The sequence below is a fragment of the Carassius auratus genome, chromosome 36, assembly GCF_003368295.1.
Source record: "Carassius auratus strain Wakin chromosome 36, ASM336829v1, whole genome shotgun sequence".
Lineage (NCBI taxonomy): Eukaryota > Metazoa > Chordata > Actinopteri > Cypriniformes > Cyprinidae > Carassius > Carassius auratus.
The window spans coordinates 2,023,804-2,046,660 of NC_039278.1; the positions used below are offsets into that span (position 1 = coordinate 2,023,804).

General features: G+C 40.1%; 2 protein-coding genes across 3 annotated transcripts in view; one reads left to right on the forward strand and one right to left on the reverse strand.

The window, feature by feature from the left end:
• Positions 1-22,035, forward strand: part of LOC113054931 (synapsin-2) — a 113,303-nt gene extending 91,268 nt beyond the window's left edge. Inside the window, exons 6-13 of one of the 2 annotated variants that reach the window (XM_026220738.1) lie at positions 12,364-12,426; positions 12,956-13,098; positions 13,261-13,335; positions 14,106-14,208; positions 15,563-15,691; positions 16,796-16,859; positions 19,754-20,393; positions 21,097-22,035. In XM_026220738.1, the coding sequence (XP_026076523.1) occupies positions 12,364-12,426; positions 12,956-13,098; positions 13,261-13,335; positions 14,106-14,208; positions 15,563-15,691; positions 16,796-16,859; positions 19,754-20,393; positions 21,097-21,226 (1,347 nt within the window). In that variant the 3' untranslated portion in view covers positions 21,227-22,035. Of the gene's footprint in view, positions 1-12,363; positions 12,427-12,955; positions 13,099-13,260; positions 13,336-14,105; positions 14,209-15,562; positions 15,707-16,795; positions 16,860-19,753; positions 20,394-21,096 lie in introns of both variants that reach the window. The other variant, XM_026220737.1, reaches the window with a different exon arrangement.
• LOC113054932 (metalloproteinase inhibitor 4-like) lies at positions 894-11,728 on the reverse strand. The gene is made up of 5 exons (XM_026220740.1): positions 11,495-11,728; positions 9,973-10,070; positions 3,961-4,066; positions 2,111-2,232; positions 894-1,312 (listed from the first exon to the last, which is right to left on the reverse strand). Exons 1-5 carry the CDS (start codon positions 11,628-11,630, stop codon positions 1,097-1,099), a joined length of 678 nt encoding a protein of 225 aa, XP_026076525.1. The 5' UTR covers positions 11,631-11,728; the 3' UTR covers positions 894-1,096.
• Positions 22,036-22,857: the final 822 nt, after the last annotated feature.

Genomic DNA, 22,857 nt, shown 5'->3' on the forward strand with positions numbered 1-22,857 from the left:
CCCAAGAAATAAGACTTAGTACGTCTTAGTACATTCAATTTAGTATGTAATAAAATTAATATTACTAATTTATTTCATAAATGTGACTTCAGTTTTCACAATTATTTATTAATGCCACACACACATAGCTAGTGTCTTTTGACTTAAAAGACGAGAGTGGTAAATGTTAGACATATTATCATGGAACTGTTATTTCCACTTCACTTTTATCCAAAGAGACAGAACTAATTTAAGGATGTAAACAATTTTTAAACAAATCCTAGACCCCCCCCCCCACCAAAAAAAAAAAAAGCAAGCTTCTTCATTCTTCTTTATTCATTTTTGAATAGGAAATCAAATGATTGGTTCCTAATGGAGAGTCATCATACTGAAGTAAAAACATGACATGCTAATAATCCAACGCTTAATTATAATGCAGGTTACTGATTAGCCAGACAAAGCTAGAGTGTCCTGTGGCCCTGTCCAAAATGGCACCTTAAACCCTTGCGGTCTTCCTCTGAGTCCACACTTTCATGGAATAACACCTCTTGACTGTCGGCAGAAGTGTAGATCGAGGGTGCATAACGAGCACCCTTCTGAATGCTAAAATGACAAATGGGACAGCCAGGGTCTTGTGGGCTTAATGGACACATGCACATTGTAAGACCGTAAGACCCCAAGTGCACATGAAGTGTTTCATTAGGGACAGGGCCTGTGCGGTTGTTAGCCGATGGTGGCTAAAGCCCCGTTCACAACAAGAGTGATAACTATAAAGATATTGATATTAGCATCCACACCAGCAAACAATATTGTCTGTTTATTCTAAACACGCGCTCGTCTGCCGCTTTACATTTCTTGAGCTTGTTACAGAATGATGGATTCTGATTGGCTGTCAAATTTATATATTTTTTTTATCGTTGTTTTGTTCTTTATCATTGTAGTTGTGCTGTGGACTCTGCTATTCTTTAATATCTTTATCGTCATCATCCTTGGTGTGAACAGCCTTAAGGTGTTCTGTGTGTCTAGAAGAAAGATTAGCAGGTTAAAAAGCTTGCATGTGTTTACATTTGAACTGTCTTCTTGGACAGTTTCAAGCAACTTCATTTACAGTGAGAAGTCACTCATGCTCTTGGCCGTCAAACACGTCCATGGTGTCATTTTCAGAAGGTTTGTTGGTTCCTCCATACCAGACACAGGTGCCATTGCGGTGTCTGATGCAGACAGAATCGTGCATTGGTTCTCGATACCTTAATTCCCATATGTTTGTCAAGTTTGTCAGTATACACTCATCTTTTGTGCTGGGTTGACAGGTCTTTTCCAAGCAGAGAGAAATCTGTAGAAAAGACCATATCAAAAATGAGTATAACTGCAATATGATGTTAATGCCTTATTTCCAAACTGAAGTATGACTAATTTTTGTTAATTCAAAGCATCATAAATAAGAGCCATCATAAACGAGGCATAGCTGCAGCTGTGCATTCTAAGGGACAGCTGTATAATGCTCAGTGAATAATAGAAAACAGCGATTTGATGGGCTACATGCCATTAATAAGAGTCGTTTTTAAATACAGACACGGCTGGGTGAACTAACCACTGAAAACTTTCTCTAAATTGGATTATTGTTTTTTTCAATTGGCTATAGGAGGAATGTCATCTGGCCAAACCCGCAAAACAGGTCTCATCACCGCTTGTCGGAGAACAGCCAAAAATAACAGCGATATCTATGGACCTTTAAGATAACCAGTTAAACTAGCTAGCTGTTTTTATTGTTGATGTTTTATCCCATTTAGAATAAAAATAAAACCCTTTCTAAAACATCAGTCCGCATATGTGAAGAACATTGGTTATGATAATCTTTGGTATCTACTTGACATCTTGAGTAAAATTCACTGATAGATCAGTGGTAAAACTGCTTCTTTTTTAACAAAGCATATGCAAAACCCTTAAACCCGGAAACGACCCATAACCCTTATTATCCTGTTCGTGTGTATCATCAAGTCCTTTATTACATTGGTTATTCCTTTACATAAAAGTAATTCAGTGGAATGACATGATATTTCTGTTTGGTAATTGAGTGGTAATAATGTTCATCTGGGTTGAAATAAATATACTGTATTACATATTTTATTACCGTGCAGTTACAGCCCATCGGAAATCTGTATTTGATGTTCTTTTTTTCTATTAAGGAGAGATCGTCCCAAAGCCTAACATCGTCACACAATGAAAAAATGATTCCATCAGACATGATTGTTCCTGTGAGATAAAAAAAAGAAAGAACATACAGTATCACAAATTTCTGTAATTTTATTTTCCCTGAGGTCCACCAATATAATGTTAGCCAGTCATTCCAGCTCTCACAGTGTTTAGGAGCAGATGAATATGAATATGTAGGTTTAAAGCTGCGGTAGGTAACTTTTGACGCTCTAGCGGTTAATAAACAGAACTGCTTGCGTCTTGAACATTGTAGCCGGAACTACTTCTCTCTGTTTATGTCTATGAAGAATCACAAAGGTACTGGGTTACTCCGCCGCGGTATCTAAAATAGTCCGAATATAAACACTTATTATAGGTGCACCCTAGTGATTCAGGACAAGCCAAAAACACGGTTTGGAAAATGGATTCATGGTGTACTCGCTTATTATATACATTTTTCTACATTTTGAACACAAACAAAGTTACGGACCGCAGCTCTGATTGGTTGTTTTTTACCGGGAGCGATGGAGTTTCTGCAAATGGCAATAGGACACTGGGAGGAGCCAGAGGAGCTTGATTTTTTCACAGATTATCTGTCTCATATTCTACTGTCAGGACATAATGACAGGTTTTTACAAAAGTTCCCTATAGCACCTTTCAATACATCAGGAGATGGTCAGTTGCTCATCTCCCATGTTTTCATATCAGGCCACCAGCTATTATGTAAACTTTTACGACACTTTAAATGATTTTGATTTCATTTTTACCTTTAGCAAGCATCTGAAATAGCTTGCAATCCGACGGTGAACACCATATGAGGCAGAAATCTCTTTTTATAGAATTACTCTGAGTGGAGCGAGGCCTGTGGAGTGAATGGAAATGAGCGACAGCTGCTCCACTCACCGGTCTCCAGTCCCACAGAGGACATCCACAAGGATAGAGGAGGAGTTACGACTGAAGGACGAGAGAGGACCAGGCCTGGGTTTGGTTCTGTGATTGGTTTTGGGGTTTGTTTTATTATTAAAGTTTCATTTAAATGTTTGCCACTTCGCGCCTCCTTTTACCCGTAACTATGAAGGTTTTTACAGCGTTACATGCACACAATGCTGAAGATGTTGTTTGCTAACCTTTGCCATAATAAGTGCACATTATACTCATGAAAAAATCACAAACCAGATGAAGAACTTGTCTATTTATTCGGTTTCATTTAGTCTCTTCCCTTTGTCTTTGTTGGTAATGGACTTTTGCATCCATATAGTTAAAGTACATAACTCCAGATTTCTGTTTGTCAGCTCAAACCTCCTCAGGTTGCATTATTTAGTTCTTTATAAATAAATATGGCATAAACATTCAAGAGTTTATTGGTATTTTTATAAATATGTACATCTTTGGAATTAAAAGCCCCAATGGAATTTTGTGCATTCCTATGAGGAAATAAATGAAAGCAGGGGAGCAGTAAGCGTGTTTTCTTTTTTAAGTGAAATATGTTGATTCAGCATGATTGATACTACTGAGCTAGCTTTCATTCTAGTTTTCATTCATCTTTCCCCTGCTGGTGAAATGGAGGGTTTGTGTTTGTTGTTCTGTGGAGGCAGGTTTATCACAGGCCAGACAGTAGAAACACAGCTTGAGTTTGGCCTTAGAGGTAATAAATGCACTTCTAGACTTTAGGAAGACATTTTCCTTTCTCAAAGTTTTTTTTTTTTTTTAATTTTTATACAATAAAGTCTCATTTTAATACACCAAGAAAAATGTGGTAATTTGTTAAAACATTATAAAAGCTTTTACCTGAAAGCAGATACTGACCACGATCCAGTGGTTTACCACACAATGAAGACTCGTCATTGGTGTAGACATGCTGCATTCTCTTTATTCTGTCAAAACCCTTGAACACCTGCAAAAACAAAAGTTTGGTTGCTGGTAGCCTTTATTCATATAATTTTTGCAAAGTTACCATATTACATTTTTATTTGGCTATTTGAAGCCAAATAGTGCACTGTAGTGTATATACAGTATAGATGTATATGATCAGGGCAGGACTTGGGAACATCATTATGGAGTAACACAAAATACACAAACATATGCTTCGAGGTTCATAAATAGTACAATTAATATGCAACATGTCTAGGCTATAGTCAAAGTTTAAATGTAATATGAAATAGTCATTATAATATAATAAACAGGATGTGTTCTCTCAGTTGAGAGATCAAAACCCTCAAATAACTGTGTCTGTCAAAGTCAAGTCACCTTTATTTATATAGCGCTTTAAAGGGGGGGTGAAATGCTCGTTTTCACTCAATCTCCTGTTAATCTTGAGTACCTATAGAGTAGTACTGCATCCTTCATAACTCCAAAAAGTCTTTATTTTTATTATATTTATAAGAGAAAGATAGTCTGTACCGATTTTTCCCGGAAAAACACGAGCGCCTAGAGGCGTGACGTGTGGGCGGAGCTAAAGAATCACGAGCGCGAGTAGGCTTTTGCGTTGAGAGCATGTGGAAGCTGTGACACAGATCCAGAGGCTGAAATTTAACAAGAGCAGCATCAGCAAAGGCGTCTCTATGTGGTATGTACTGAAACTGTATATATTTGCTTAGCGGTTTTGGAAAATGACTAAGTTCCACTTTATGTCGTCTTTTTTTTTTTTTTTAAGCTGTACATGTGGAAAGTGCAGTTTGATGACAACATCGCATGTTGTTTACTTGATGTGCTTACGCACTGAGAGCTAAGTTAACAACACAGAGATATTTGAAGCAGTTTTACTCACCGCATGCGGTTCCAACACACAATCGTGACCCTTTTTCGTTGGGACTGCATTATCCTTAAGAAATAAACGATGTGCAATCCGAAATGCAGGGAACAAACACAAACACTTGCACAACTCCGTTGATGCTCTGTAAAAATAAGCTCCATCCACTGGTCCCTTAATGCTGTTTCTCTTTTGGTAATCTGTGCAGGGTTGTCTTGCCCTGGCAACCAAAAACACACTTCTTTTGTGACTTTTCGCGACGCTCTCGCTCTGATCAGGCTCTGCTCTCTCAGTGCTCTGCTATACGGGAGCGCGCGCTCTTCCAGGAGAAGTGCCTCAGGACCCATATAAGGAAATTCCGCTCCATCTAACGTCACACAGAGCCATACTCGAAAAAAACTTTCCGAAACCGGAAGAGGTTTTTTTGGAACAAAAATACTCCTTCAAACGTACAACTTAATTTTTGAAACTTTGTCCATGTTTAGCATGGGAATCCAACTCTTTAACAGTGTAAAAAACTCAGTATGCATGAAATAGCAATTCACCCCCCCCCCCTTTAAACAAAATACATTGCGTCAAAGCAACTGAACAACATTCATTTGGAAAACAGCATGTTAATAATGCAAAATGATAGTTAAAGGCAGTTCATCATTGAATTCAGTGATGTCATCTCTGTTCAGTTTAAATAGTGTCTGTGCATTTATTTGCAATCAAGCCAACGATATCTCTGTAGATGAAGTGACCCCAACTAAGCAAGCAAGAGGCGACAACGGCAAGGAACCGAAACTCCATCGGTGACAGAATGGAGAAAAAAAACCTTGTGTCTGTTTGTGTCTGAAAGAAGCCATGTGATGACAAACCAATCGGAGCAGATTTAATTCAATATGTGGGTCCTTCATCCATGTGAAATAATCATGAATACTAGTTTATGCTGTTTGATTGTGGCCTTGAAGATCGTAGTTGTAAGCTGCAGCCCCGGCTGGCCCGTTTAGATCTTGCATGCACAGTGGAAATGCATGAATTCTGACTGGCATATAACAAACAAATGTAAACGGGCAAAATGGTAGCACAATGGTAAGCCCGTCATGTTAATACCATAATTAATCTTAACCCTAAACCTAACTATTTTGGCGCTGCTAAAAAAGAATTCCTATTTAATTTCAATCAAATGCCTCCGTATGTTGACATAGGATGGGCACAGAGAGAAAAATTAGATTGGAAAAAGGTGGATTTGAATTTGGGTCACTAAAAAGCTTACTGCATCAACTCCAGTCTTCGTCAGCTTATTATTGAACGGTCTCTCCTATTGCATTTAACATGCTTATGGGGAATTTCATGCTTACTCTGCTAGTGATTTGTTCGCGTTCATGTAACTGCATGGATAAATGGAGCTTCAACCCACCAAAAGGGGTGAGCCAAAGCACCATTCATCATAAATGTTCTCCTTCAGTGATGAAGATCATCTCTTTGCTCTACTCTGAAGAAAGAAGCTGAAGCAAGAAGCTCAGCCTGCTGGCCAATTTGGTGCTGCTAGAGGTAAATATGACAGAGATCAAACTTGGATACAGGACAGCAATGCTCACATTCTCCAGTCCAAAGTGCAAGCCTTGCATTTAAAATGAGCCATGGAGACAGATCCTCAAACGAACAGTGAATCAGACTTTACAGCTGCTGCTGCTACTTCCTCAATCACAAAAGAGCTCAGGCCCATTCTCAATCTCAAGCATCTGAACTCTACACTAATGAAGTGGCTGTTCAAGATATTGACTTTAAAACAGATGCTCAAACAAATATGCCCTGGGGACTGTTTTTTATCAATGGATCTGACTTTCACATCCGTATAGCCCCTCATTACAGGGCTGTCTCTGGCCCCTGCACTTTTTTGAAGCGCATGGATGTGGCACTTTCTCCACCGAGACGGATAGGAATCTGCATTATGAATTACTTGTTGTCCATGTAGCGGCAGGAGAATGGAAGTGGTTTGGCAACTCATTCCATGAAGTTGGAGCACTATAACTAAAAGCAGTTTACCAAACTCTGTTTTAATTTGTGGAACATTATACAGTATGCATCTACTAGATCTTATCTTGTATTCAGATCTACTAGGTGTCAAGAGTGTAGTTAAATATGAAGGAGTATGTCCAGTTATTCATTTATACACAGAGATCAACCAATGTTTGAACTTTCTTGTGTTAAGTCAGGACCAACCGACCATTTCATATAGTACACAGTGATGAACAGAGTACTTTGTATGCATTATAAATCTCAATGCTGAATGACACTGTTACAGAATACCCGGGAGGCTGAGGAGTAACAGAAAGATAGTTTATTAAGGCACAAGCAGAGGAGCGGGTAGTGCTGGGTAGAGTGATGAATGACAGTGATGAATGGATCTGTGATAGCAAGGTGAAGACGTCAGAGGAGGGAGGTGCACCACACACACGCACAGAGGAGATGTGGATCTTCGGGGAAATCGCTGGAGAGAGGTAAGTAGAGGTAGAGTCAGTCCTTAGAGATAGCATACAGGTACGACCTTGTCGCAAACAAGAAAAGAGTGCGTCTGTGTGGTATTTATAGTGCCGATGTGATTGGATGGTGATGAGGGTCAGGTGGAAGTGATTAGTATTCAGGTGAGGGTGTGTGTTGAGAATGAGTGGAGGTGGAACCTGACGTGTTTGTTACAGTGTCCCCCTCCCCACGGCCCGCTCCTGAGGGCTGAGGACCCCTACAACGTGGTGGACGTCCTCTTCCTCTGGGAGCTGGTCAATCGGGATGATTCGAGTGGAATGTGTTAAGTAAGTTCGGATCCAGGATGTCATTGCATAGGACCCATGAACGTTCCTCTGGGCCATATCCTTCCCAGTCCACTAGATATTCAAGTTGTCCACCACGCCGCTGGGAGTCCAGGATGTCTCTTGCTTCATAGGCAGCACAGTCTTCTAGAAGGAGTGGAGGGGGGGCTTTGGCTTCGCCTGGTTCTGTGGAGGGAGAGACAGAGGGATGGTGAGGTTTCAGGTGAGACACCTCCGGTACTCAGGAGGTAATTGCAGTTTGTAAGTGACTGGATTGATCTGCTGAAGGATGGTGAATGGGCCAATGAATCTGGGACTTAGCAGGCGTAGGCAGATGTCCCAGGTGGACAGCCAGACCTTCTGACCGGGTTGGTAAGTGGGGGCCTCGGATCGGCGAAGGTCGGCTGTCGTTCAGCGTCTGTATAAGGCCCGCTGGAGTTGGTGGTGGGCCGCGTCCCAGACCTCTCGCTCTCCCGGAAGCAGTAGTTGATGGCGGGGACATCCGAGGGTTCACCTGACCAGGGGAAGAGTTGAGGTTGGTAGTCGGCCCACCCTAAGAACTGGTTCAAGGAGTTCTGGTGGCCGTGACAGAAGGTACGGAGGAAGCATCCAATCTCCTGGACCTTCCTTTCCATCTGCCCGTTTGACTGGGGATGGTATCCGGAGGACAGGCTGATGGCCACACCTAGGAGTGATTGGAAAGCCTTCCATGCCCAGGAGATTAACTGAGGACCTCTGTCCGAGACAATGTCTTCTGGGATGCAAAGTACCTGAAGACATGGTTAAATAATAACTCGGCCATTTCCATGGCCGTGGGCAGACCTTTCATGGGGAGAAGACGACATGATTTAGAAAATCTATCCACTATGACAAGAATGCAGGTATTATTATCTGAAGGAGGAAGATCAGAAATAAAATCCACCCCTAGGTGTGACCATGGGCAATTAGGGACGGGCAGTTGCAGGACCTCGGCAACGTGGCATCGATGATCCGCTAGACAGTGTTGGGAAAGTTCACTTTCTACATGAACTAGTTCAAAGTTCAGTTCACAAACTTTAAAATGAACTAGTTCAGTTCATAGTTCAAACTACAAAATTTTGAACTAAGTTCACACAGTTCCAAAAATGAACTAGTTCATAGTTTTTTTTCCATATGTTGCTGCGAGCTATTATTTTTCTAAATTATTGCAACAGCCCATACAGAATCACAGACAGCAATTATTTTATCAGTTTTAACAATGAAGCTAGGCGTCAGATTTCATCTTCATATCCAATTTTGAATCCTCATCCAACCAGGGTTTACATTAGCATTGAAGGGACAGCACTTCCCCCTTGTTGCTTTAATGCTTTGTCTCCCATTCTCACCGACCTTGTCATAAACATCATCAGGCATTAATACAGCACGTTCAGTTCACGTTCGCCCAAAATATGAACGAGTTCATGAACTATCCTTCAATGAACGCGTTCAGGCACAACACTGCCGCTAGGCTCCGGGAGAATAAGAGGATGTCAATGTAGACGAGGACGAACCTATGGAGGAACTCCCGGAGCACCTCATGAATAAAATCCTGGAAGACGGAGGGGGTGTTTACAAGTCCATACGGTATCACACAATACTCATAGTGGCCAGTAGGGGTTATGAAGGCAGTTTTCCACTCGTCCCCCTCTTGTATCCGGATGAAGTTATATAAACAAGTCAGCTCCTCCCACTCTTGCAGGTGGAAGCACTATTTGTTTCTGTAGTTAGACGAATGTGAACAAATCAGTCGTCAACAGGAGTTTTCCGATAAGCCTGTTAAATGCAACACTCAATCCCTAATCTCAGGGAACCAAGTTTACATTAGCAACCAAAGCTGCTTTGACATGATCTGTATTGTATGATGTGCTATAGTAAATAGAGGTGACATGGCTTGACACGGTTTCTGGCTAGCCCAAAGAGTTTTGTAATTCGTTTGTTTGGTTTGACCAGACTATTGTTGTGTTACTAGCTAATATGGGTGGCAGAGTTGTTATAGTAAATGGTCACTATGTTTTTATTATGCATATCTGTGAACATTTTTTTCTTTGATCTTAAGTGTATTTTAATATTTAAATACCTATGATGTCTATATCAGTCTACACTCTACCAGTTAATCCACAAGAATCCCAAAGAGATTGTAACTCTGGCTCCGTTTAAATGATGGACTACTTGGACGGAAGGACAAATAGCAAAATTATTCCCCATAGAACATTTATGTTATCATCAAGTTCTTTAGCTCACCTTTATCACTTGGATTTCATACTGAATATATGTAGATCCCGTGACAAGATAACTTTCATTGCTGTGTATGTTCTCCCCAGTTACTTCAGCTTGCATCACTAAACAGAAATGAGAAAATTGTTGTTACTACTGTGTTAAAGAAATAATTTCAGTGAAATCAATTTGTTCTTTTAATATCACACACTTACACAGTCATGTCTGTCTATCTATCTATCTATCTATCTATCTATCTATACATTGTAAATACACTGTGATACATTTGAATACATTGTAATACAAGGAATACAAAGAAAGTATTAAATACATAATCCATCTAGATGTACCTGATATTTTCTATAGCTGAAAAAGTAAATGACCCACATGCAGCAAGAGCTCTTAAAATGATATATTGCAACTTTAATCCGGCTTTATTTTGTACAGTTTACTATATTTTATTGTCTTGTATGTGAACATTATTTTGAATTTCAACAAAAAGCAAAAAAAAAAAAAAAAACTTGTCCCAAAGAGCCAGACGGAACCCTTGGGGCAAAGCGGGCCATCTGGGACTAGAGGAGGGGTTATGAACCAAGGCGGAGTTTCTCCGCGTCTGGAGAGCGTCAGTGCCACGGATTATTTCAGAAAGCTAACAGCTTTAACACCAGCATTAAAGACTTTTTAAAATAAGATGATATCAAAAATCACTTTCAGTCAGCAGCGAATGTTTGAAATAACTTGATCCTTTGTGGATTATAATCACCATACAAGGCAGAAATATTTATAAGCGATGCAAAAAATATGCATTACATTACATTAACATAGTAAACCTGGTAAATATGACCGCTTGAAGAAATCAGACGTCAGCTTCTTATTCGCTATCATAATTGTGTATTAATTTAGTATCATACAGTCATGGCCAAAAATATTGGTACCCTTGGTAAATATGATCAAAAAAGACTTAATCCTTTTGATTTTGATATAAAAAATATATCCTTTCATTGGATAATAAGAATTTAAAATGGAGGGGAAATATCATTATCATTATCAAAAATAAAGCATTGGGTTCTTGCCAATTTAATAGTCAATGACCCCAATCATGACTTTATTGAAGTTCAAATGATATCAATCACATCACAAATCAATACACCTATTTTTAAAGCCAAAACCAGAGCTAATTAAAAAGTAAATGCCACTCCAAAACAACTATGGAAATAGATTGTTGAACTGTGACTTTTTACAACAGCAGTTTTAATACCAGCTTGCTCGATCATATTATTGTACTTGCACAATAATTACAAGTTTCATTTGTTTGACACAGAGTTTACAACACTGTCCTGAACCCAAATCTGTTGAGATTTAACTGTTTCTTACTAGTCTTCATTATTGATGGACAAAATGTAGATTTTGATAACAGGTGTTTTATTTAGTGCAAAAGTTTATGGAATATTATATTGTAACAGTGTAATGTTCTTGATAGATTTGCCACACCTTCCTGATGAACGGCTCTTTATTTTGTTAAAGAGTATAAAGTGTTTGATCGACGTACCTATTTCAGACCTGCAGAACATCTGTTGAGGGTGTGCTGGAGCACAGCTGCAGCCCTCGGACACCTGCTCCTTCAGTCTCGCAGACAGCAGAATCAGCAGCCCTAGAGTCACAGCAGCAGACATGCTCACACTCATACTCTGACAGCACTAGGGGAAGGATCTACTATAAAAAATACACTTCTTGTGGCCCTGAATGATTCGTCCACTCCGTCTGTAGAGGTGATCTCTCTCTAGGATCTGTGGGTGTCTTATAGCTTTCATTTCTGGCTGAAGAAAGAACCACCCTCCTAGCTAAACAAACCACACCCTCTACAAACACACAGATGCACACACACACACACACAGACAGACGTTGGTATTGGTGGTTTACAGGGACTGCCATAGGTGTAATGGTTTTTTATAGTGTACAAACGGTATTTTCTATCACCAGTCTGCAGCACTACAAAGCAGCAATGCTAATAAATGACTAAAAGAAACTGAACAATGAAAGATTTAGTGACGTGATGTACAACCAAGTATGGTGATCCATACTCGGAAATGTGCTCTGCATTTAACCCATCCAAAGTGCACACACACACCGTGAACACACACACACACACACACACACACACCGTGAACACACACCTGAAGCAGTGGGCATCATTTATGCTGCAGCGCCTGGGGAGCAGTTGTGGGTTCAGTGTCCTGCTCAGTCGTGGTATTGAGGGTGGAGAGAGCACTGTACATTCACTCCCCCCACCTACAGTCCCCTCAGACCGAGACTCAAACTCACAACCTTCAGATTATGAGTCATTAGGACACGACTTCCCCATGATCTATAGTTGGGATTAAATGATGTAGTGACCAGTTCCTGGAATCTGTGTTTCAGATCTCAATGCCAACATTCCCTGCAGTGGTGAAGATCGGGCATGCTCATTCTGGAATGGGGAAGGTATGCTAAAATCTTTGATTGAGTTTGAAAAGTGAAGTGCTACTTTATTATTATAGTGTTCATTAGTATTTTGAATTAGCTTTCATTTTTATATTTTAAGCTTCTTTTTTTAGTCATTTTTAGTAATTTTGCAATGTGTTTGTCATGTTGTTTTTGATGGTCTCCTTTAGACATTGCATTCAGTTTGTGTTGACCGCTGTACTGTATCAGTCACAATAGTGTTGGGTCTCATTCAGTGTATATGCATATATTTGTGTGTGAAATCTGAAATATAAGCATATAATTCATCAATAACTTTTGTTCTAAATGTTCTAATAATCCATTCAACCATTAGTGAATGAGACCCAATGTATTAACCATGGCTTGGGTTTGGGGAAGGGATGACCTTTTTTCCTTTAAAACAGCTGACAGAAGAAGTGTATACTTCTTCTGGAGCTGCTGATTTCACAGAAATCGCACACTTCACCCAACTTCGTCTCTTTGCCCATTATCAACAGGACAACATATTAATGGTGCTTTGTCATGGCAGGTGAAAGTCGACAATCACAGTGACTTCCAGGACATTGCAAGTGTTGTGGCCATCACTCAAACCTACACGACCACAGAGCCTTTCATTGATGCTAAATATGACATCAGGGTCCAGAAGATCGGTTCTGACTACAAAGCTTACATGTAAGCACAGCTGCACTGACACAGTTTACAGTAATAGACCATCTATGTCAAGCTGCTATTACTTTTTTTGGTGAAGTATCCCTTTGATAACAATTGAGGAAATCATTGTGTGGACTGAATGTGATATGTGTGAATGAAATGATAATTGATTTTAATTCACAGGAGAACTTCCATATCTGGCAACTGGAAATCAAACACTGGCTCTGCCATGCTGGAGCAAGTAGCTATGACTGACAAGTGAGTAAGAAACACTTCTGATTAACTGTATCGGTACAAACATACTGAGGCTTTTACAGACTCTATGAGGTCTACGTCTTTAAGTCCGTGAAAACATATGTTTAAAAAAAGGCAGAACATTTTGTATTCTTCGTATTTTAGTTTGAAAAGAATGAAAGCATCTTTTACGAGACTAATGACTAGGAAGGCCATTGGTTGAAGGATCTGGAAATAGAGAAAAACAGTGGAGAACAAAAAATTGTGAAGCAGAAGTTATTATTCCACCACACGGTCATTAACTGCAGTCCTATGTTGTTAAACCAACATGGTTTGAAACAATGAATGTGCAGGTGTACATTGCAAATACTGTACATCATAGTTGCTGATTAAATTATCTGTCAGCATCTATATTATGTGTGTTAATAATTAATTAACTCATATAATGTATATGCTGATTCAAATTTCATAAACCATAAAGTCATGAAGAGCTCACATGACCAGCTGGGGAAAAAAAAAATTGTGCAAATAATGCAATTCTATAAAGTCCAAGCCATACTGAACAGTGCAACCAAAAGATGAGTTTAAATCATAAATGTGATGTAAAATGCAACAACCAGTAGCAGAAAGGAAACCCAATGAATAGTGTTGTCAATTCTGTAAAAATTACACTGAAGTAGATCAGGATGTTCAACAGGGAGTTAATTTGATAATAGTTCAACACATGTCTTTGAGAAGTGACCAGAAATTGGGAAAGTGAAAGCTCATGAGTGAGGTGTTCTTCTGTCCTGCAGATATAAGCTGTGGGTGGACGCCTGTGCAGATGTCTTTGGAGGTCTAGACATCTGTGCTGTTAAAGCCATACATGGAAAGGATGGAAAGGACTATATCACTGAGGTGAGAGCACAGTGATGCAAGCATTACATAAGCCACCTGACCTCATGTTGCATGTGAGCTGATAACTGAAGATCAACACCGGATGAGGAGACAGAAGATCATAGTCATGAGAGGAGGCGCTGACCGCAGTGACTGTGTGCTGTGCCAGGACACAGACAAATGCTTCAATGTTTATTGAGGGTTTGGCAGAAAACTAAGAGATGCCAAATTTGTTAGGTATGTGAGTCACACATTGCAACCGTTCTTGGGAAGCTCATCTTTCCTCATGCAAAAGCAGAACTCATGTGTTTACATTTGAAAGACGCTCCTAGTTTTTAATGTCATTCACTTTATATTCAGCATTAAAGACTAAATTTAGCCAAATACGTGAAACAGTTAATAGAAATGTCATAAATATCATGCACTCCTCTGTTAAGCCACAGGTGTCACTATTGTGATGCAGCTCACAATGATTTAACCATAATGTGTTTTGTTAGGCCTAAAAATAAATTGGATTTGTTACTTGTACTGTCAAGATGAGAGTTTGAACTTCTAAGCCTTACAATACAAATCCCTTTTAAACAATATAACACATAACAGCCAGATAGATTTAGAGAGAACACTTTTAATTACATTACACTTTTAGCCAGCTATTTTTGAGCACCGGACTCCACCTAAACCTCCAAAAGTTACAATAATTACTTTGTAGCAAATAACGTTTTTTAGCACCAAAAATTGCATGTCTTCTGAAGCCATACGGTGACTTTGTGTGAGGAACAAAGTCAAGGTTTGACGTGCTGGGCATCTTCCCTTTTCTCACAGAAAAGATGAATCCTCACCTTTAGCATGTCACAATCGGCCACAAGACACATCAGAGCCAACGGCTTCTCTAACGGCAATGCTGTGTCCTAATGCTCCTTGACACAGCTTGTTTTATTGGGTGTGTTCAGTTATTTTGAATGAGAACAGTTATCACAGAATAACTGAAATTTGTCTCTCTTCCACACACAAAGAAATTGTACGGCTTCCACTGCACACTATGATAAATGCTATGAACTGAACTCAAACGCTCTCAGGACTGTTGAACAGGTTGCAGTCGTTGAAAAAATTCTCCAAAATGGACATCATTCTCCCTTTAGCTTAGAGATATTTGTCTATGGCGAATGGATTCATGTCTGACAAATAATGTCAGATGATGAACTATCATGGTCAAAGCATAGATTTCTCTCACAATCAGTGTTGCTGTTGAAATGTTTTGTTTCATTCTAAGAGTCTTAGTAGGACATGCCAATGTTTCTATGTTAGCACGCTAGTCAGTTCCACTACGCTGCTGGGTGTTGACTGTATTAATGCTGTTGTGTGTGTTTGGCTGCAGGTGGTGGGCTCATCCATGCAGCTGATCGGAGATCACCAGCTGGAGGACCGCCAGCTGATCGCTGCCATCGTCCTGGCCAAGATGAACCAGGAATCAGCAGCTCCATCCCCACAAAGACCTCCAGCCACTGTACAACCTGCACAAGTACTTCAAACCCCGATGTTACTGGAGCGTATCTCTAACAGAACATGCTCTGTCTTCCAAATTACATCCAATCAAGTGACAGTAAAATAAACATTCAGATTGTAGTTTTTCTAACAAAGTGTTAGTTTGACTTATTTCTCATATCATTTTAGATAGTCTCAGACAGGTTTGTTAAATAGTTTGCCTGGTCTTCTTGGGGTAGATGGAAAGCCTGCTTAAAGAGGTTGGTCCAAATGATTAACCAAGTCACTGTTTTAATGCAATCATGGGGAGGAAGAAAGATCTGTCTTGAGATGAAAAGCATGTAACCGTCCAATGTCTTGCAAAAGGCATATCATATTTTGCGCAAACTGATGGAAATGTTCAAACTGTCAAAAGATGTGTGAGTGATTTAGAGCGCTGTCAGATAAAGACGTATTATTTGTCAAACAAATGAAGAGGGCAGTAATAAAAAGAGCCACTGTTGAGCAGCAGACAGGTGTCTCTCCACATCTAAAGCTCAGAAAGAGAAACCCTTACACTTTCTTAGAAGAACTACAATTTGATATTTATTTCCTGAAATCCTTTCTGATATGTCACTAAGATAATAATTTATAACACAGTGTACCGTATATCCTCAGATCCACTGCAGCGTTAACACAAGAACTATTCGGGCACCAATTAAATGGCAGTAAACACATGCACAGAAAAATACACTAAACAGGATTTTAACAAACATGGTACACTTACAGTATATTCCCAACTCTTTTTGACTGCACTTTAACCTAAAACCACCCAAACCTCTCTATAGCCTACAGTAAAAGTTGGCTGGGTCCAAAACAAAAAGGACATAAATTACATGACATGTTAACGACAAACAAATGAAACACAGATCTTCTTTTGAAAATCATAAGGGTTTGGGACAACATGAGCATGAGTAGATAATGACAGAATTGTATTTTGGGGGGTGAACTGTCCCTTTAAATGAGCAAAGCATTATTTCTGTCTTTTTCCTCTTTCTGTCTAGTGTTGCCCCCTGGTGGGGAATCAGTAGAAATGCGCTAAGACTGAAAACCATTTGAGTGTGTGTGTTTGTGTGTGTGTCTACAGAGTGCTGCCTTAAAAGAAAGCCTGACTGACCCCAAGACCCTCGGCCAGCGGCCCCCTCCACAAGGTTGTTTACAGTACATTCTCGACTGTAACGGAGTTGCAGTCGGACCAAAACAAGTGCAGACAAAATGATTTCTACTGCCACAATTCCAGATACACGGTTCAGCCCACAGTAAAGCTAAAGCTCAGTTCACTGGTGCTGGTTGAGGTTAGGATAGTGCCACATGCAGTCGTTTGGAGCTCGTGCTCTTCAGAATCTGTGCCGTTTGCCCCATGAAGTGTTTTTCTGTCCTGTTCACATTTCTGTCCCGATCTGCTCCTGATGGCTGCATCGTGTCCTTGTAAGTCGTGTGGTTTCCAGGGTTGTCGCTGCCAGCTAAAGAACAGTTCTAACTGTGCCTATGCCAAGTCCAGTGCTGTGGTGTCTCATGTGCTCAGTATGTAATATGAAAGACTGGTGACCTGACGTACAACTCGAACTTATTTCAGTAAGGGTAGTTTCTAATCGTCTAGCTGAGATTTCTTAGCTTTCGGATGTGTGCTGTAACGATTGTGTGTGTTTGTGCGACGTGTTTTTTTTTTTTTATGTAGTGTTTGTGGTTTTGCATGAGTGCTGTGCAAGCAGGCTTGCCGCTGTAAGTCCACATGTTTACATGCTGAATACACAACGTGTATTCAATAACTTTCTGTTTTCAAAATAAGATGTGTGTTTTTACTATTTCCTGCATGATTTTTAAAGAGGTGTTGAAAGGTGGTTCTTTGGAATTGTTTGAAGCTGTCTTAAACATCTGTTCCCTCAAGATTTTCTTTCAACCTGTTGAACTGTAACAGATAACCATAAGGAGCCAAAGAAATCTGAAGGATTTCCATAAAACTGAATGGTCATTACATTTCAAACTTAAGTCAGTTCTAGGATCAGGTTGAATGAACGTTTCAGAACAGGAGGCTAGATTTAGCAGATGAGTCCCTCCTCCCGTGACCTCTTGACTGTCACATATCTTTCTGAGCAATACAAACTACTGTAGTGAAAGAGTCAACTGAGAAAATCACAAGAAACCTGTCAAGAATGTGTCCTGTTAATACATCACTCCAAAATCAAAAGAATATAAAACAACTTTTATTTTGCAGAATGAAAATAAAGCCATTTAGGATTTTTGCATTGCAACTTTTTTGCATTATTTTCATGAAGATTAAGGAGGGAAGAATATATCATAGCATATTTGCTGTACTTCCTATTATTTCACACTATTTAAATGAAAAACACACATATAGTATACATTAAACAGTAATCTAAAGAGAATCACCAGAAAAATAACAAGGAAATACCAAAAATAAAAAAAAGAAGTCTGGATTCACTGCAGTAATGAAAATTTAATTTTTGTTGAATATATGTTTGGTTTCTTTTTATTTTGCCGTGAAATATGACCTAGACATGTTTTTGTGATGTTCACCCAAATTTTAAGAGGTACCTTACAATGATCTATGTTATGATTGTTGTAAAACTAATGCAATGCATTTTTATAGCATCCCAAAGAGGTCTTTTAGAAGTACCGCTCTTCAGCCATTCAGTGGAGTCACTGTTTTTATGCAAAGACCTTCAATCAAATAAACTGATATAGTGATACAGTTCTGGCCTTCACATTTACTAATGCAATATTTGACAAACAATGAGCTTTTCCAGTTGATGTGGTTCTTAGTATTCTTGGACAAGACTGAACATGTATAAGAGGGATATCTAGGGTGTTATCAGTGTAGTGCTTGTTCTGTATATTGATGTTTTTATCATTTAATGTTTTATCAACATGCAAGATGGTATCTATAATGCGCAAGAGTTATCTATGATCAGAGTTTAAAATATGTCCTTATATTGCATGGGAAATGTTTACTTAAGTATATTTGCATGGATTACCAAAGAGTGTGAAAATCTGAAATCTTTTTTTTGTGTGAATATTATAACTAATGAAATCAATGTATGTACTCATGTCCCCTTGTGAACAATCAGATCTCCATCGCTATTTGCTGATGTGGTCTGACTTCCTTCCCATTGACTTGATTAGGCTTAGCTGATGTCACTGCCTCTTTAAATCCAGTACTTGGGTTTCACCTGTGATTATTGTCTGATATAGATCTAGTCTTTCCCCCTCATGTCCAAAGTAATAAAGCTCCCGTTTTCCAGACTTACTGTTCTTTGTTACTGAATTATATTTTTATTAGCCTCATTTCAAATGGAATACCCTTCCTGAGCTTCTTCTCGGTGTCTTTGTAAACTTGCTAAAGGTTCAAGCCCACTGTATGTTCAGTTATAGTGAGATATCAGGAAACATAATCAAGTATTTTGAACAAAAAAGCAAAACCACGAGACACACCTCACTCACTAGATCATTATATAATTATCTCTAATAGTCAAGAGAACAAAGAACTTCCCCCATTTTACCTGCTCCTGCATGTATCCCAGTTGTTTCTTATGTTTATCTATAAAGATCACTTCTGATTTTGTGTAAAACATACAACAAAGTATATCTAAAACAATGCAAAGCAAAACATCCCCATTAAGGCTAGGGGTGAAAACTAGAAGAAATGCAGCGTTTGTTTTAAAGAAGGTGCATGCATCCTCTGGGTCTGGGTTTGTTTGAATGCATGATCTGTTGTTGTGAACCTGCAGCTATTACTCTTCACATCCACACCTATGATACTGCTGCAAGCTAAATGTCCCATCTATTTCATTACGCATGTTTGAAGTTAAAGCCATTTATTTTTGCTGCGTAGACATGACTATCCTTATCTTGGACATTTCCCTTTTGTATTGTTACTTTGGGCAGTCTTGGGGGCGCCTTCATTTTTGTTTGTTTTTTTATCTTAAATCATGCAAAGTTTCCGGTGCTGGATTTAAAACCTTCTTGCAAGCTTCAACGTGTAAAAATGTTATAATATGATGACTCTCTTTTGTACTAAACCTAGGGGGGGCAGTGAAACCCCATGAACCACAACCTAAGAGTCAAGAACCTACACCTGAGCCAGTCCCTGCCCAGGAGCCCGTGCCCAAAGCAGGCCCTACCCCAACTCTACCACCCACCATGCATCAGCCCAAACCCCAGGCTCAAGCCGCACCTGAACCCACTCCTGGAAAACCAAAGGAACTGCCACCAAAACCCCAACCTCCCAAACCACTTCCCCCAAAGCCTGTGCCTCCAGTTCGGAGGAACTCCAAGCCTCAGATCCAACCCAAACCTCAGACCCCACCTCCCACCAAGGCCCAACCAAAAGCTCAACTGGGAGACAGAGATCAGATCCCTGGTCAAACCCAGCCAGATCCGGTCCTTAATCAAGAGCTTTCTCCAGCCAAAGTTCCTATTAAACCCCCATCACCAGCTAAACCTCAGCTCCAGCCTAAACCAGTGTTCAGAGAGCCAGTCAAACCTGAACCCCAAGATCAGACTACTGCTCCATCTGAGGCACTCTCAGCCCCTGTTACAGCAGCTCCTTCCCCTGCTCCCACCCCCACCCCGGCCCAACCTACCCCAATGAAACAAACCCATTCTCAGCCTCCTGTAGAGGAACAGCCGGCACCCCAGCAGAAGTCAACTCATCCTCTGTTAAAGTAAGAATCTGTTCACTATTGTTTTACAGTTTGGATATTATTCGCTGCAAGAAACCATTCTGCAATCCCTGGAGGGCCACTATCCTGCAGAGTTTGGCCCCGACCCCAATTAAACACACCTGAACCAGCTAATCAAGGTCTGCAGACTCACTAGAAACTTCCACACAGGTGTGTTGGAGCTGGTGGGAGCTAAGCTCTGCAGGATGTTGGTGCTCCAGGAGCAGGATTGGACACCCCTGCCCTACATTAGGGGTGCCTCTCCTGGAGAAGGGGGCTAAATCCCATTTTGACTGTTTCCTATAAATATGTATACACTATGCTGGTGTTGGTAAACCATAACTTTTACATATGAAGTAAGAAAAAAACTATGCAAATCAGTTCACTATTTTCAATGCATTATGTTTGGGGACCTGCTAATCCAAACATAGCATGAAATATAGGACGGACAGTATGTGAGTTGGAAAGCAGTCCTACCTTCCTGCACGATTCAGCTCTGCTCTACTTTACCTGCTTGTGCTTTTCAAGCGAAAACCAATCCTGTGATTGGCCTGGTCTAGAGATGCAAAATCTGCAGGAAGGTAAATCTCCATGAGTGGGATTGGGATCTAACTTCTTGACTTAATGTTCACTGAAATTTCACGAAATGAAGGCATAACTGTTAGGATGATCTAATTTGCCTTCTACTATACTCACTGTTTTGCAGCAAATCCCAGTCCTTGACCAATGCCTTCAACGCCTTTGGGGAGTCCTTCCGCTCCAGCAACGAGGATGAAGCTAAGGTGGAGACCATTCGAAACTTGCGAAAGTCTTTTGCAAGCCTGTTCTCTGACTAATGCCAAACTCCCACAGCCCAAAAGTGGCCAGGGACTTGACAGAAATCCATCCTGGTCTGAGGTTAATCCCATGTAGCTGTGTACATTTAACCCCCTCCTCCCAACTCTGCTGTAATTATTCGAGTGTTAAGAAGGTTAGAGTGATGTACAGTGATTGTTCTCGCAAGATGTTGGTGTTTACATGTTTTGAGTCACTCTGCCCCAAAAAACACTGGAATTTCTATGAGGAGGGGATAGCTCTTAAGCAATCACTTACAGGAGGCTGGAGTATGCTGAAGTCGTCTGTAACCCCTCGATGTTTTAGCTGTATCGTAGAAGTGCGTTTTCTTTACCCAGAGACAAATATTTGTGACTAGTTTCCCTTGTTTATCCCCTGTAGTGTGTGCGTGTAACTAGTTGGTGTGTTGTAAGCATTAGCCCCTAAGACATTAGTTTAACAATACCCCGTGAGCTTTATAAAAGCACTGTCCTATTCAAGTTTCCTACAGTAATCAATGCTTGGACTGGTCGGTTTCAGTGCAGTGGTGGGATTTCTTTGGATAACCTGGTGTTTTAGCGAATTAGCTTGCATCCAGCACTTATCAACCTGTCAAGATATTCATGAGTGCCATGTTTATAGTATCTCTGCATATTGTATTGTACTGTATGTTTAACATCTCAGGAGTTTAATTTGAGTATATGTCTATCCTGGCGTCACACTGTTCATGTTGTGTTTTCTTTGTGCGCAGTGATACTGCTTTGCATGACCCGGTGATAACTGTTTTCTCTGTACAAGTGTCAATAAACATGTGGCACATCATTCTACTGACATACCAGTGTGCTCTGTGCTCCATTTGCAGTCTGCCCATCATGTCTACATTCAGCCCTGTTGAAAACAGCATATGCTGGTTAGGTATGTTTCGAACCATGGCTGCTGATTTAATATGGTCCTTAGCTGGTTTAAGCTGGTTGTGTGCTGGTCGTAAACAACTACCTCCTGCCCAGGACCTGCTTAGGACCAGCATATGACCTGCTTAAACCAGCTCAAACCAGCTAAGGCCATCTTAAACCAGCAGCCATGCTTCAAAACATACCTAACCAGCATATGCTGTTTTTTTCAACAGGGAACTGAAGCATCGAGTGGCAGCATGTACCAGTATGCATGCATTTATAACCTTTTCTGCAATTTGGTTATTATGCTTTGGAGAAAATTCATGATCCCCCCCCCCCCCAGCTGTAATCATGAAACATAGAGAAAATGATATGCCAGAAGGTGGCAGTAGATGACTAATGTTAATGTCCAGTAAACTAAACTAACACTATTATAAAAAAGTGAGTGGGGAAAAATGTAGACCCTGAACACCTTGAAGGTCATTAGCACTCATTTGACACAAGGCTACATAATGTCTGATAATGAAGCAAATCTACATTCCCCTCACACAGGGAAAACACACGTGTCTTCAATGTTACAACAACAATATTTTAAATGTGATGTGAAAAGGGCTGATTCCAGATTGTAATTATAATCCTTCTCAAATCTTCCCTTTTCTTGATAAAGACAGAGGACACTTCAGAAGAGTCAGGGCTACAAATTCAGGAACAGAAAACCTTGCATCTTTTAGTACTCACATTGCACTTGTCTTCTGGGAGCA

Excerpts from the sequence above, each read along its gene's own strand:
- LOC113054932 (XM_026220740.1), bottom strand. The coding sequence starts at position 11,630 with ATGAGTGTGAGCATGTCTGCTGCTGTGACTCTAGGGCTGCTGATTCTG. Across the intron at positions 10,071-11,494 it reads GTTCTGCAGGTCTGAAATAG|TGATGCAAGCTGAAGTAACT; the intron begins GTACGTCGATCA and ends ATTTCTGTTTAG. Across the intron at positions 4,067-9,972 it reads ATGAAATCCAAGTGATAAAG|GTGTTCAAGGGTTTTGACAG; the intron begins GTGAGCTAAAGA and ends TTGTTTTTGCAG.